Genomic DNA, 14,574 nt, shown 5'->3' with positions numbered 1-14,574 from the left:
TCTGGAATGCTTTGCTGCTAAGTAGATTTTTGTAATAAATATAAAAATCTTAAAGAGAATGCAAAAACTAGGATTTATGGTTTTCACCTGTTAAGTGAGACAGAAAAATCTCCTTCAAAATCAAGGCTTTTTTTCCAGGGCTCTTCAAGCATCATTTATTTTCCCTTGTATAAAAACTATACATTCCTTTCCCCAGATGCCTAAGTGAGAGAAAATGATTGCTCATTTTCACTCAGCTGAGTAAAGTGGCAGAATAAGCTATAATAGAACAATAGAGGAAAAAATGTCTTTGAAGTTACTCCTGCACCCCCACAAAACCTTTCTTCCTTCCAGAAGAAACAGTCCATCTTGAAACCCCCTAGAAATTGGAAAGATGACCGCTATTGATTTTACCAAAACTAAGAATATATTTCCTGCAAAGAACAGCAGAAGAGATAAAGTTTGTATTCATGCTTTTAGGTGTAAGCAAAATGCTAATAGATAACAAAGACAGTAGAAGCCTGAACTATTGAGTCACCTCGATATTCTCAATGTTAGTCTTGTGTCCTGCACTACCAAAATTTGTCCTGTTCTCCTCTAATTTTCCCATACTCAATGCCCTTCCAAAGTTGAGGACTTTTCACCCCAGCAGTGTCAAGAGCAAACAGTGGGAATACTTAGAGGCAGACAGTATTCTCTCTCCTTCCCCCTTATAGCTCTCCTCACGTGCAAAGTGGTAGAACAGAGCTGAGGCATATATCTGGAGTGTGAAGCAGTCCTAAGGTAGAAATGGATGAGTGTCCTGCAGTGCAATTCTCTTCAGGGTACAGGGTTCGTAGAAAGAAGAGAAAGACTTAAAAGGATGAATTTTTGTGCTGTGAAGTTTCATAGGAACATGAAGGGTCCTGGCTGAGTCATTAAATCAAAATATTGCAACCAAAATACTACAAGCAGAAACACTTCTTTTGAATCAATGAGTCTTACACACTGGAGACAGGAACACTTCAGCCAGAATTAACATCTTTTGTCACTTAATGTCGTTAAGTCAGTATCCTCTTGGATGTTTCTATGTGCAGTCAGATTCCACCTGAATTCCAGCTGAAACAGCAGATACAATATTTGGCCCATGCCTTGAAACTGACATACCTAACTGTAGATGACCATTTAAGACAGAGCTGCACTTGCACAGCTCAACATTTCCTACAGGAAACATGACAAAATCCCATGTGATATGACTCATATTTCATTCTGTGCTATGTTGCAAAGGAAGGACATCACCCAGGAGTACACTAATTTTGTAACTCCTACTGCACAGTTAGAAGATGATGGCAGCTTATACAACTAAAAGTCATGTAAACAGCCAGAAATCTGCTGTTCTGGACCCTGTACCCATCACTGCACAAGCTGAACAGAAGTCAGGGATTAAAAAAGAATAATTCAATTTGTCCTTCTGAAGACACAGCTGAAACTTGACTGCCAGAGTTGTGCCATCAGAATCACCGAGCACCTGCAGCTCATGAAAGTCAGGAGAGTATCCAACACAGGAAAAAGATCTGGGAAACAGATCTTGTCTATCTGCACAGCAATGATGCCAAGCAGATGCAGGAAGAAAAGGAAGATGGTAGAGCACTAGTGTGTAATTACAGCAGAAAGAGGTGGATATACTAAAACTTTTGCTTTCAACCTCAGTGCCATGAAGAAGAGAAAGAGGACATCTTAAAACACAGTTGTTGAACGAAAGCAGGTTTTAGAGAGTCATTTCACAACCAGCATCCAACCCAGTCCATCTATTTTGGGCTGAGTTTCAGGGTTACCAACTGCCTTTGAACACACATTATCAGCCTAGAATTAGATAAACATTGGATGCATATGAGCATGTGCTGATAAATGCTCACGTGGTTAGATTATAACGTTCTCTCTTTTAGACTATATATAAGTTGCTAAGGATGCACAGTGGGACTTAATCTGTGTTTTGTACATCATCTAGCATGCTAACGGGGGTTAGAAAATAGCAACAGCAGTAGAATAAAATCAGCTGAGTGACATTTAAAAATCACTGCAAAGGAATGTTCTCAGCACTGCTGTCTTGTTTGTTTCAAGCTGCAGCATTGGGGCAGAGAGGCCACATAAAGGAGCAGAAAAGAGGGGAAACTGCAGCTTTCTGGTCACTTTACTGAGGGTTGTGGGTTTTTTTTTTTTTTTTTTTTTTTTTTTTTTTTTTTTAAGACTATTGAACCTTGAAATTTTGGTTCTGATTCCAGTGTAAAAATATGCTGTGCACTATACTCTTTTCTGGTACAGGAATTGCTCCACAGTTGAACCTTATGAAATACTCTTAGGCTGCAAATACACAAGGGGAAAAGTGTACTTCCTTTGCCTCAAGTCTTATTTTCAAAACTCCGAGATTTTTTGAGCAGGGTTGCAAAAGCAGAATCCATTTGACCAATTCATGGGGAACTAGGATACAAGTTAGGATAATTCCTCCTATCCTTACGGCTTAAGAGAAAATGTAATCTGCTAGAATTTTTCCTCCATTTTGTTTGGAGATTAAAACATGCAAAAGCACTGGAAGAGCAAAGCAAGCAGGCCCAGTACTGTATCTTAGTGAATCAGAACTGATTCAGTTAAATTTCTGTGTCTAAGTTTTCGTTCAAAAGGAACATGCTACTTCCCTCTGAAGTTTCTACATTCTGCTTGAGTAGAAGAGAGGGCAGTGGACTTGTGTTGATGCAAAAATTAGGAAAGCACTGACTAAAAATATCTAGAGAAGAAAAAAGCTGGCACCTGATCCAAAGGGAAGATGCATAGCCGATGGGGAATGATAATGCAGGATATGTATGGAAATGATCGCAAAGTTTATCTCAAAAATCAAGCAACTTGATCCTGATCCTAGTGATTTTGATTAAAATCAACTTGAAAAGAATGTCTAATGATTTGGTACTGGTGGTACTTCAATTACTGGAAAAGTGTAAGAAACAAAAGGAATAAAATACTTTTCATCTTAAAAAAGGAGAGCTTCCTGGGGTTCAGGGAAGATGTGTACATGCTGAAGCTGTCATAAAGCTTCCCAGTGAGGAGTAATAGCTAAGTGAACCTTTTTCAAGTACAACACTTCTCTTTTTGAAGATAATATTTGCTTTGTAGTACCAGTTTCATGGTCAGTACAAAGTTTTGTTCATTTCTATTGCTGATGATAAGCTACAGACACAGTCAGTGCACACAAATTCAGGGCTGTTTTCCTGTTGTCACTTGAAGTGTGATTTATAATGATAAATCAGTTTTGGGGCTCTTTATGACAACTGTTAAAGATCAATAAAAGTCTGCTAGAACCTCTTTCCTTGGCAGTGACACTTACTTAGTTTTCATTCAATGGTTCCTGAAAACCATTCACATTTTAACCAAACCCAGATACCAGATGATCACTAACTATTGAGAAAGTGAAGCTGGAATTCCATGTGACTAAAACTGGTGGAAATCCACTTGGGGTTCAGTTTGGTCTTTCTTTCTCTAACAGTCTTTCTGCAGCCCCTGACATTAAACATAGATTCATGCAAGATTTTCTGGCAAAAAGCAAAAATATGCTTTGAAAACATTTGTTCTATAGTTGCCAATCCATCCAGAAGATAATTCTACTGGAACTTTCAATGTGTTTCACTCAGTCTGTACAGATAAAACCAAAAGAACAGTTCAACAGCTTGCAAACAATCTCATTACATTCATTACTAAAGGTACTGACAGTAGTGAAATCTTCAATTCTACTGATCTATTAACTATCCTCTGGTACAAGGGGATTTGCTTTTGTTAAATACGATTGGCCTAAACTGGAAGACCACCGCAAAGATGGTCCCATTCTGTCTGCAGTGGTACTGATGTCAAATAAGATTCTCAGCTCTCCTTGAGAAAGGAGAGTTCTCAGTATGCAAGAAAAAAACCATACTGATCTAAACTCTAGTCACCCATTCACATCCTTCCAATAGATGCCTTTCTGTTACCACATGTCTGATGCTAGTCCTTTAGAACGTAATACGGAACTAATTGTGTATGTACACTACTTCCTCCACACACAGTTAAGAAACTGGCAGCGAATACTGACATGACTTACGCAGAAGTACATTTACTATGACAAGAATCTACTTGCATGTAAACATGGGAATTTGGCTCTGAGGTATTTTATTATGAACTATGGATTATGCTTTGAATGCCTGGTTCTAGAATGTGCTAACTGCAACCACTTCTGATGGGGTTGAGTTAGGTTTTCACTATTAAATGCTGGTGGATGAAGCACATCAACAAAACATCTTTTATCAATACAAGCATAGAAGGTCAACACTTAAGCTTACATTTTCACAGCATTCATTTCGTTTTCTACAGCAGCAGTTACTTCCCAGACTCATTCAGCACTAAAGATATCTCAAGATTACAATGATTAGGTTTAAGACAAGAAAGAATTATACTTGTTACATACTTGCTAAAGTATTGTTCAAATATTCTGATTATTTTTTATCTTTCCTTTAGCTCCTGGCTCAGAAGTGGCCTTTTGGAGATTCTGAATTTGGGCAGTTTCTTTGCAAATTCCTTCCCTTTATACAGAAGGCATCAGTGGGAATCACAGTCCTTAATCTCTGTGCACTTAGTGTGGACAGGTATGGTATATTTGACACTTTGGACAGACAGTGTAATTGGGATTTCAGTCAGTATTCCATCTTTTTTGCTTTCATATGACACTGTTTCATATTTGAACAGGATCATAAGCTTTAGACTTAAAAATAGTTTTTCAAATCATTAGCACTATACTACAATCACAGCGTTTATTTTTATAACTCATAAAGCCAATTGAATTTATTGAAAAATATACCAGAAATCTGCTCTGATATATTGATGTTGGTAGTTTGAAAATTCATGTTTCATTTAAAAGGGTCTTAGAAGGTACATAAATATTATGGGAGGAAAACAGCTCATTATTACTTTGTGCTTTTTTTTTATGTATTCATGTTAAGCAGTAGTAGAATGAAAATTCACTTCTCTTAAATCTCTTCGTTTTTATTGATCTTGAGTTAACTTGATAAAATTCTAGTCTACAGCAATTCTGAAACACTGATAAATTCCCTCTGCACAGTAACACAGAGATGCAAAGAGAATTGAAAAATATTAGTTTGATTGTATATGAAAATTCCATATACAAGGTTTACAATGAATGAGAACTTAGTAGTATCTATGCCCAAAATACATTTTACACAAATAAATACAAATTACATTACATGTAATAAATTCCTTATTACATTAGTAACTCATTAAATGAGCTCATTAGCTCAGCAGAAACAAACTCCTCAAGTAAGCACTCTGTTTCTTTAGTAAGTCTGAAAATTGTAAAAATAATTCTACTTCTCAAACAGTGTCTGCTCAGTATAAAATACAACACCAAAGACTACTCTAGATCAAACACATATGAAACTTACAGTTTGTTCACACAATTCTCACCAATGCAGCTCACCAACATTTCACTAGCTATAGTCCTATGACTACACACATTTTTAATAATTGGAACTCAGCTGAAGCTGTCTTTTTCTATATGAATCTATTTCTATAAGCAATCTTTAGCTAATCCTTACAAGAATCAAGTGCTATTTCTATTTGAGTATAAAATCTTGTATGTGATCAGACTCAGACTGCTTTATTTCATCTAAACTGCATACTTCACCAAAGACTTTATCTGCTCATACTACTGTAATACACACCTACAAGAACGTGTATTAGAAAACATGTATGCATAGCCAGTGTCTTGTCATGGCTAACACAAAGTGAATCTGGGTTAAATTGACATTAGAGTAGGATCTGAAAGCACCTTAAGCAAATTATGTTAGGCAGTGGAGCATCAGTCATAGTCACAACACAAAATTCTAGATCAGCTATTACATACCTATTAATAAAGAAAATGAGTAAATACAGACTTATGAGCTGCTACAGCAGGACTGTTCCTGGTCTATGGACTACTTTTACATTTTGTTTTTATTTTTTTTGCCATAGAAAAGCTCCTGAAAATGACATCATTTACAGCTAGTTTGAGTGCCAATGTACGGGATTGCATTCCGCAGTATAGAAATAGATGGAATCAGTTGCTATAATGAACTCAGAGCTTTATAGCTTTGATAATTGTTGACTCCCTAGCTCTCATTGGTAGACCACAGCCTTGATTTAGAACATTTGCTCTTTCCTAAAGGGACTGGTCCCCTTGTTAACTGCATGCTACTGAAACTCTACTCACTATTAGTTCCCCCTTACACAGAACAGCATGCTCTAACAGTGTGGTAAAATTAACTGTATATTCCCAAGGGAAACAATGTCCACTTACACATGATCTCAAGAGGATGACAAAAAACACCAAAAAAGAGTCATCATCTTTCAGAGGAAGTTCACATTTATTTCAGATGCCTCTCAGGCATTTTTAAACTCCGGGTCATGAGGATGATGATAGTTTGACTTATTTCTAAACAGTCCCTGACTGCGATGAGGAGAAAGCATATTATCTTTCCTGAACTTTTACTTTTGCTTATATCTTAGACATAACAATTTTGATGAGAAGATGGTTTTAAGAAGAGTCAAGATAAGGATATCACATCATAAAAAGACACTCTCACTTCTTCTGCACACAAAATGCATAGGACACTCAGCTTAGTTGCTTTCATCTGGACCAACTTCCAGTGAGTGTAGTAGATACTCAAGATTGCAATACCAAAGAAAAGCAACATAAGCCCTATGATATTAAGAGATATTAGATTAATATCAATATATTAACGATTTGTAATTTTAACTTCTTTTTAATTATTAACTTATATTGCAGTCAACACACAGTGAGCTATCTTCAGAATGAGGAACTGCTGTAATCTCTAGGAGCAAAGAGGAATAGATCAGTATCATCAGAGGCATAAAATGCTAACCTCGAGAGTAACCACCACTCATGTACTTGATCAAATATTGAATGACTTTTCTACTGCTTTTCTCCTTTTATAAAGGCCTGGTACAACTTGCAGAACCGAAATACATTGTACTAGTGGGTCACTAGAACATCTAATTTTAATGCAGTCAAAAGAAATGAGGAAACAAAGTCACTTTCTCCAAAAGACAACAAGCTTGAGAAATGATTGGCTACGGAAAACTTACAGGCCATGATTTAATTTTCATATGCTCCTTGATATCACTTCACAAGGCCCACAGCACATTCACTTTCTCAATTGTGATTAGATTCCACTATGGCAAAAAGAACTTCCAAAATATTCCAGAAACAAATCTAAGTCACAGCTGAAAACATAAACTTACAGCTTTAATGAGGCTAACACTGAAAGGCTAATTAGAGTTCAGGAACTATTTTTTGTCAAAGAATGGTGAAATCATGGAGAGGGTGTAAAAAAAAAAAACAACAACAAAATAAAAAAACAAATCAGAAATTATTCAGAGGCTTTTCTGATCTCAGAAATGATACTGAAGAAGCCTCTTCAATATTATGTCCAAGTTCTGAAATACAGATGATGTATCAGTTATTCGTGAGCTCTTTAGCTTTGCAAAGAAAAGATATAATGTGAACCTATTAATCAAAGTTTCAGCCAGACATACCCAATGAAAATAAATTACACATGAGGGAATTGACTATAAGAAATCACAAAGAAAAGGTGAAGGTGTGTTGCTTTTAATTTTGTCAGGTCAAGACAAGATGCCATCTGTAAGACACGCTTTAAAGAAGTTATAGCTGGGTAGGAGTGTAAAGTATTTAGTTTTATGTAGTGTAGATACTTCATGATGCAATAATCCCTTGTCCTCAAATACTGTGCATCTTCGAATACAAGTAGCAGGATAGCCTGCAGGATCCATGAAAAGCAAGCTGGAATAAATAGATAAGAATAGAAGAAAAGAAAAGAAAAGAGAAGAAACAGAGAGGAGAGAGCAACTGAAGGGCACAATATACTCAAGTTGACAGCATATGCATGAGTAGTAAAAAACAAAACAAAAAAAGAAGCCACAGCACTAAACATGGAAAAGGAAATGACATGGAAAAGAGCTGAACACTTTAGACAAAGTTGGAAAGAAAAAGCAAACAAACTAAAAAGATAAGATAAAATAAATTTTAGATTGAGGAATTAAATTTATTTCAGTTCTATGGCAGACATCCTATATTATTATTTTTTTAAATGGGAGGGAAATAAACCCAGCAGTATTTTCCCATTCTTAATTATGGGATCTTTGTGCCTATACAAAGATTATGCAAATAATAAAACCTACAGAACACCCACTTGAAACATTTTACTACCAGAGTTTTTGAAATCACTGTTACAGCAATAAGCAGTGACCAAGTAATTGCAGGTTAGTACATCTCAGGAAATTCTGATCTAATTAGTAAGCTGCTTATCCTTTAGCTGAAACCATTCATAACATTTTTCAGTCAGCGGTTCCTCATTTGCTGGTTATTTGAAATGTGAACTAAAAAAAAAAAGACAAGATGTATGATCCAAACCCTTGCTGTTGTGCACGCTGATCTTCTCCTGTTCAAAGCAGACATAACTTGAACAGAACAGGTACAAAAAAAATTCAAGAATGAAAAGAATTAGATTCACGATTTACAACTTCTTTGAATTCATTTACATAGCTCACAGGCAACACAGCACAAAAAATTATTTCTTATTTGAAAAAAATGTAGTCCACAGTCTCGTATTTAAGAATATCATTCAAGGATGATGGGACAGTACCATGCACTGCAGCTGACTGAACTGATTGCAAGGTTGCCAGTTAGCAAAGAATAAACTGCACATTTGCTGCTCTATTTTCAAAGTTTACTTAGTACAAATACTGAGTATTTTTGGGAATACTCCATAGAATACTGCATTTAGTAATTAAAGTTAAAATTTGATATTTGATGAAGTGAAATATAAAAAGATTACTAATTATTCCCAATTTAATTTGTATTTTAATATAAATATGTGAGAAGATCTGATGATAAAAATTATTCTCTCAATTATTTTAGCATAGCTTGTTTCAATAATCTCAGAATACCGTTCTCATAGACTTCCTCTATGTGAGTAAATTATTGTCTCCCTCCTGAGATCTTTTAGGAGATAAAACCAAAAACCTCTAAATGTATTCTTAATTTGCAAATCCACAATACATTAATTTGCTTTGGTGTGTTCAAAATCTTTGTAAATACCCTTCAATTAAAATGTTGCACTAAGAATCTGTTTCTAGTGCACCTGTGACTGTGCTGTGTATGATCTTACCATAACTCTCAAAGTCAAGGATTCAAATCTGTTTACTGCAACCATTTTAACATACACTTCCAGTGACGTTCTGTAATAATGCCTTCTGAAGACTTTACGAGGGCCTGATCTTGCATTTCTGCATTTTTTTCCTTCTCATGTAAAGGATACGTGGGATTTAATTAATGTGTTTCATCCTGATAATGAGCACAATTACAAAGAAAAAAAAGGGGGAGAAGGGGGTGGTGACATGGGAAATCAGAAGAAATGCTGTGTATGTGAATCTACAATGTTAATCTAGTATTTTGATTAGAGAAGAGGTGTGGTTGCCGTTAATAACAATAGCCTATGCCCTACACCCTTCACCAGTTTTATCCCATCAGAAGGTCTTCACTGCTTCATTTCAGAAATTCAAACTCCAGCCATTCTCAGTACAAAGCGTCTTAATCCAGAGTTCTCAGCTACTCTTTTCCTTAAACTCCTGCCATCCTTAAGCCCATATCAACACTTTGACTTCCTGCAATCATAATTCTCTCTCCTCAGCTAAAGACTAGTTCTACTACAAGCCCATGTAGCATTGTAATTCAAAATGAGAAAGTGCTATTACTTTGTGAAAATAAACACAGTTTAGAAATTGTGATATTGCCAATGACAGAAGGCTCTCCAAAACGCTTTTCAGATTATTACAAAAACAAAACTGGTGTTTGTTCTTTCCATGACTTTTAGATGGTTATCTTTGCTAAATTTCTGGAAAGGCTAAGTAACTTGTTTGCTGCAGCTATGAGTAGATAACAATCAAATCCGCTACTGAAAATTTAATTTATGGACTGATATGTCCATAAATTAAAGACTTTACTACATTCCTATCAGTCTTCTCTCAATAATTTTTGAACCTTTTGATCAAAGCTGACAGAGAGGTTGAAGTTTCAAAGCTTATAAATTCCTACAAGATCCTTGAAATCTGGCAGAAAAGTAGAAGTGAAAGACCTGCTCAGTTCCCTTAATAGGGGAAAAGCTGCAGCCTGTAACAAGAATCCAGCATGTGAGGGACAGGGAAGGGAAAAAGGGGAAGAGGAAAAGGGAGAATGTTGCAAGTGCACTTGCTATATTTGAAACTTTTTAGAATTTTTACTTTTTATGCGAGTTACAAGCTGTTGCATTCATACAGCAAAGCTGGTTTCAGTAATTCTAGACTTTTTGTGCTGTTGTGTTTTGCTTTTTTTTAAAAAAAAAAAAAACAAAACAAACAAACAGAAACTTAGTACCTAGATAAAGTTGTGGAGAAAACTGCTACTTTTGGCATGAACACCCTTCTTAGCCACACTCTTCATTTTCTCATAAGAAAGGTAATGCAGGGACTGAGATTACTGCCAGAAGGATATAACTCTGTTGTAGTCTAAGGCCAATATAGAACGTGCCTCATAAAAACAGTATTTTAGCACTGCGTAAATAAATACATTTTCACATGATGAACACTATTTTAACAATATTTTACTGGATGCCAAGCTGACCACTTTACACAGCACTGCTGTTAGGTTGAGGTAGCCAAAGATTATAGTTGTCTCCCATTTTTATAACAGCTACTGCATTAGAAATTGTTTTCTGCTGTAACATCACCTGAGCTAGCATAAAATACAGTCTGCCCTCACAGACCTTGCCTACTTTAATTAGTAACCATAAGAACAGTCCATACAGTAGAATGCCATACAATCATGTGTCTTAGCCTAACAATTGCATCCAACTCTTTACTATCCACTCCCTGATGTGCTCTACTGGGTATCCTGGATGGCTGGACAGCAGAGTTCTTGGAGTAGGCAAGCAATATAGAACAAGCAATTAAGAACAAGCAATATAAAGTTACAATGCCAGCTTTGGGATTTTACTTCATATATCAAAGTGATGCAAAATGTTTGAATTTGGGGAAGGAAAAAGATTAGAAATTAATGCCTGTCTCTTGCAGGTATAGAGCAGTTGCCTCCTGGAGCCGCGTTCAGGGAATTGGAATCCCTATGATCACTGCTATTGAAATTTTCTCCATTTGGCTTCTGTCTTTTATACTGGCTATTCCAGAAGCCATTGGTTTTGCTGTGGTACCTTTCAGATACAAAGATGAAAGTTATGTTACCTGCATGCTCAACCCTACAAATAAATTTATGTTGGTAAGTAACATCCTTTCCTCTCTTTATGAATTAGACACTTAACATGCACTTTGTTAATCTGTTAAGGTACAAAATATATTCTGATATGTATTGGTACAAAGAGGGTCTTCAGTCTACAGGTATCAGCCCTCTGCTTTCATTCAGAAAATATCAAATGTGACTTTACAATATCATTCACTGCTAAGGATTCTTAATAAAGAAATCTGCAATGAGGGCCTAATTATAGAACAACCAAGAGTGTCACAGCCCTAGGAGGCATTGTGTTTCCAGGTATAACACATCAAAGCTCTAACTTCATTTTTCCTATTAAAACACTTGTCCAAAATCAGAGAATAATCCCTTCATTTATCAGAAATTACAGTTATGAAATTGACATATGTCCAACCTAGGTAGCTGTGGCACTGTTAGCTGTCACCCAAGCACTGCTACTCAAGAGCAAGAGAAATACTCAACTACATACCAGGATTCTTAGGCAAATTTCATAACCCTCCGCCTCTGTACTACTGCACTTTTCCAGTCGCAAATATCCACATTAGCTTGTTCAAGGCACGTCAGATGAGCAGTCACTACAGAGTTAACCTATCTACTGCATAGAGGGATAGTGAGTTTCTGCTTGGTCTTACCCTCAGGAAAGAAACATGTTCTTCCCTGTAAACCCAAGGAAGGGCCATTCTCCATTCACAAATTAATTTTTTTTAGAAGTAGCAAAAAAAAGATTTGTTATGTTTTGTTGCAGGTAACGCAAGATCTTGAAGGAAACTCCACAGTTTTCTTGACCCAGAATTTTTCATGACAAAACTGTTTTCCGTTTTCAAATGCCACATACTCGTACTTTTACTGGATCTTAGGCTAGATCCAATGTAACCTCGCGTGGCTTGGGTTAGAACTGAGAAGGGTGAGGCAAATGAAATGAGGACATGTATAAAAATAAATAATTAGCATATAACATGTATAAAATAAATAATAAATAAAAAGGGTGCAGGAATTGTGTTTGTCAGTAGAATATCATCAACTTTGGCAGGGTTCCACAGGCTGCAGGGATGTCAGAAGCAAGAGAAAACTAAAGCAAATCTCTAGTGGAAATAATACAGGTGAAGAGGAAGTGAAACTGTTCAGAACTTGTACTATATTTCTTAACTGCACAGACAACATGGCTTGCAGATAGTTAAAAGTATGCTTTACTGCAGTGAGTGCAAGTCTGTGCATTTTTAATAGCAACTTTTCTCCACAATTGTGGTTGGACAATCCGTACTTCCTCTCTCCCTGAGAAAAATGTTTTACGTTTTTCTCATCCTGTTTCTCCAAAGCACAGTAGTTCAGGTCCCACATAGGCACAGTAATGATTATTTTTCTGTTCCTAATGGACTTAGTAGAACGGTTTGGCTTGTTCTGCATATTGGCAGGAATTAGTATCTTTTATTTGCTCAAAATAATTCAAATATCTAAATCACTCCATGCCAGTTTGATTTTTAAGGATATAAATCAGCATTTAGGTTCAAGCTGAGAATAAATGTTGGATGCATCAGTCAAAAAAAGTGTTGTGTTTCAATGTAATCCAAGCAAGTAGAAACAAGAGATTAAAATGGAAATATTTTAACCTTAAATATATTCACTAACACAAACATCAAATAAGCAATTACTGAGCTTAGGGGAAGGTTTATGATTAACTTTTTTTTTTTAATAGGTTAATTTATTCAATTTTAAAACTATTCTTGAAGGACTATAAAGGTTCATGCTAGACCATGATTCCCTAGAGGCTGAGTGCACTAGGAAACTTGTTTAAAATGCACATTTCCTGTAGAAAACTAGTTCCATGTGGGCTTTCAAGACAAACAAAAGAATGCCTAGTTCTCTTAAATCAACCCAGTTTTGTGCTTTGATGTAAGCTTCGACAAAGTCAGATTCCATAATTAACCATTTGCAGACGTTTTTGTGTACGATTTGTTACTTCATAGTCAGGTTTTTGTACAGAATTTGTGTATTGGTCAGGGTTGTGAAACAGGACTGTGAATGCATTGGCTGACATGCAATACTCATGAAAGCTGGTTAACAAATGACAAAACTTATTCCTTTTAAACATAGTGTGGATTCACACAGTATGCATTTTACTGTACTGCCCAACTAATATGCTTCTAGTCTAACCCGTAGGAATTTCCCACAGAACGGGCAATTGCTCCATGTATTTGTAATCCTTTTCTCTGCAGGAGGAGTGGTAATTAGATTTCCCCTCAGTACAAACTCTTAAAATACAAGGCATTTTGCTTTCTGCTTTTCTGCTGGCAGAAACTCAGGTCTCAGCTGGGAAAATGCAGCCCTAGAGGAGTGTGTAACTATGCATTAGACTGCAGCCCCTCCTCGTGCAGGGATGAGGTTACAATAAGGAGGAGGAAAGAAGCTAATGAGCACAGTTCAAGATGCCTCTAGAGCAGGGCTGTGGCCTAGATACCACAGCATACTCTAAATTAACAAGCTTAGTAAGCAGATAACTGTTGGGTTTAGATGGAGACAAATAAAAGCCATTTCCTTTTTCCTCAATAAATCAAGTCTCTGATGCAACTACAGCAGACTAAGAAACGAACACTACTAAATACTAAAGATTATTGCATTGCATTTGTTTCCTTCATCTTTCAAAGTTTAGTGCCTTTCAGTTTTAAATGTAAACAAGATGTCAAAGTTTGATTTCTTCAAACAGGATCTGTATAATCCTCAGTTATTAGCATTTTGACATTTGGTGTGGGAACCATCATGTTACAAGAGCACATCCGCTAGGAATAAACAAGCTTGAGGAAAGATCAGGAGAAAGAAGGTTCCCTTTTACACATAGTCATCTCAGTGACTAATAATGTAGAGACAGGAAGTCTTTAAAGAGCCGTATGTCAGAGCACAATTTTGGCTGTGCATGAAGTTTAAGAATTAAGATACAATAATGTTTTTAGCCTGAAAATAGCCTACAGAAAATAATAATTTTAAATATTGTTTCAAATATGCTGTTTCCCATAGTGCATAAATTGTTAACTTAAAACACAACTAGCATTTAAATTACACAGGCAAATATGGATACTCTATCAGTTCCTTCTTCAGGGTCCTGTCACAAAAGTCAAATGGTATGCAAGGCACATGAAGGGTTAAAAGTAACTGCACCAATAGAAGACACCAGTCCTAAGCTTTGCATATATCAAACACCTACAGAGAGGCTT

General features: G+C 36.2%; 2 protein-coding genes across 3 annotated transcripts in view; one reads left to right on the top strand and one right to left on the bottom strand.

Moving 5' to 3' along the window:
• The window catches only part of TTC29 (tetratricopeptide repeat domain 29), a 356,916-nt gene that overhangs the window by 320,886 nt on the left and 21,456 nt on the right, over positions 1–14,574 (bottom strand). The window lies entirely within an intron of this gene.
• EDNRA (endothelin receptor type A) overlaps positions 1–14,574 on the top strand; it is a 28,530-nt gene that overhangs the window by 7,880 nt on the left and 6,076 nt on the right. The window contains exons 3-4 of the mRNA XM_052690227.1: positions 4,495–4,622; positions 11,179–11,377. Of these exons, the coding sequence (XP_052546187.1) occupies positions 4,495–4,622; positions 11,179–11,377 (327 nt within the window). The remainder of the gene's footprint in view (positions 1–4,494; positions 4,623–11,178; positions 11,378–14,574) is intronic.

Source organism: Tympanuchus pallidicinctus, unplaced genomic scaffold (genome assembly GCF_026119805.1).
Source record: "Tympanuchus pallidicinctus isolate F22 unplaced genomic scaffold, pur_lepc_1.0 scaffold26, whole genome shotgun sequence".
Classification (NCBI taxonomy): Eukaryota; Metazoa; Chordata; class Aves; order Galliformes; family Phasianidae; genus Tympanuchus; species Tympanuchus pallidicinctus.
This window is presented reverse-complemented; position numbering and strand designations above follow the sequence as displayed.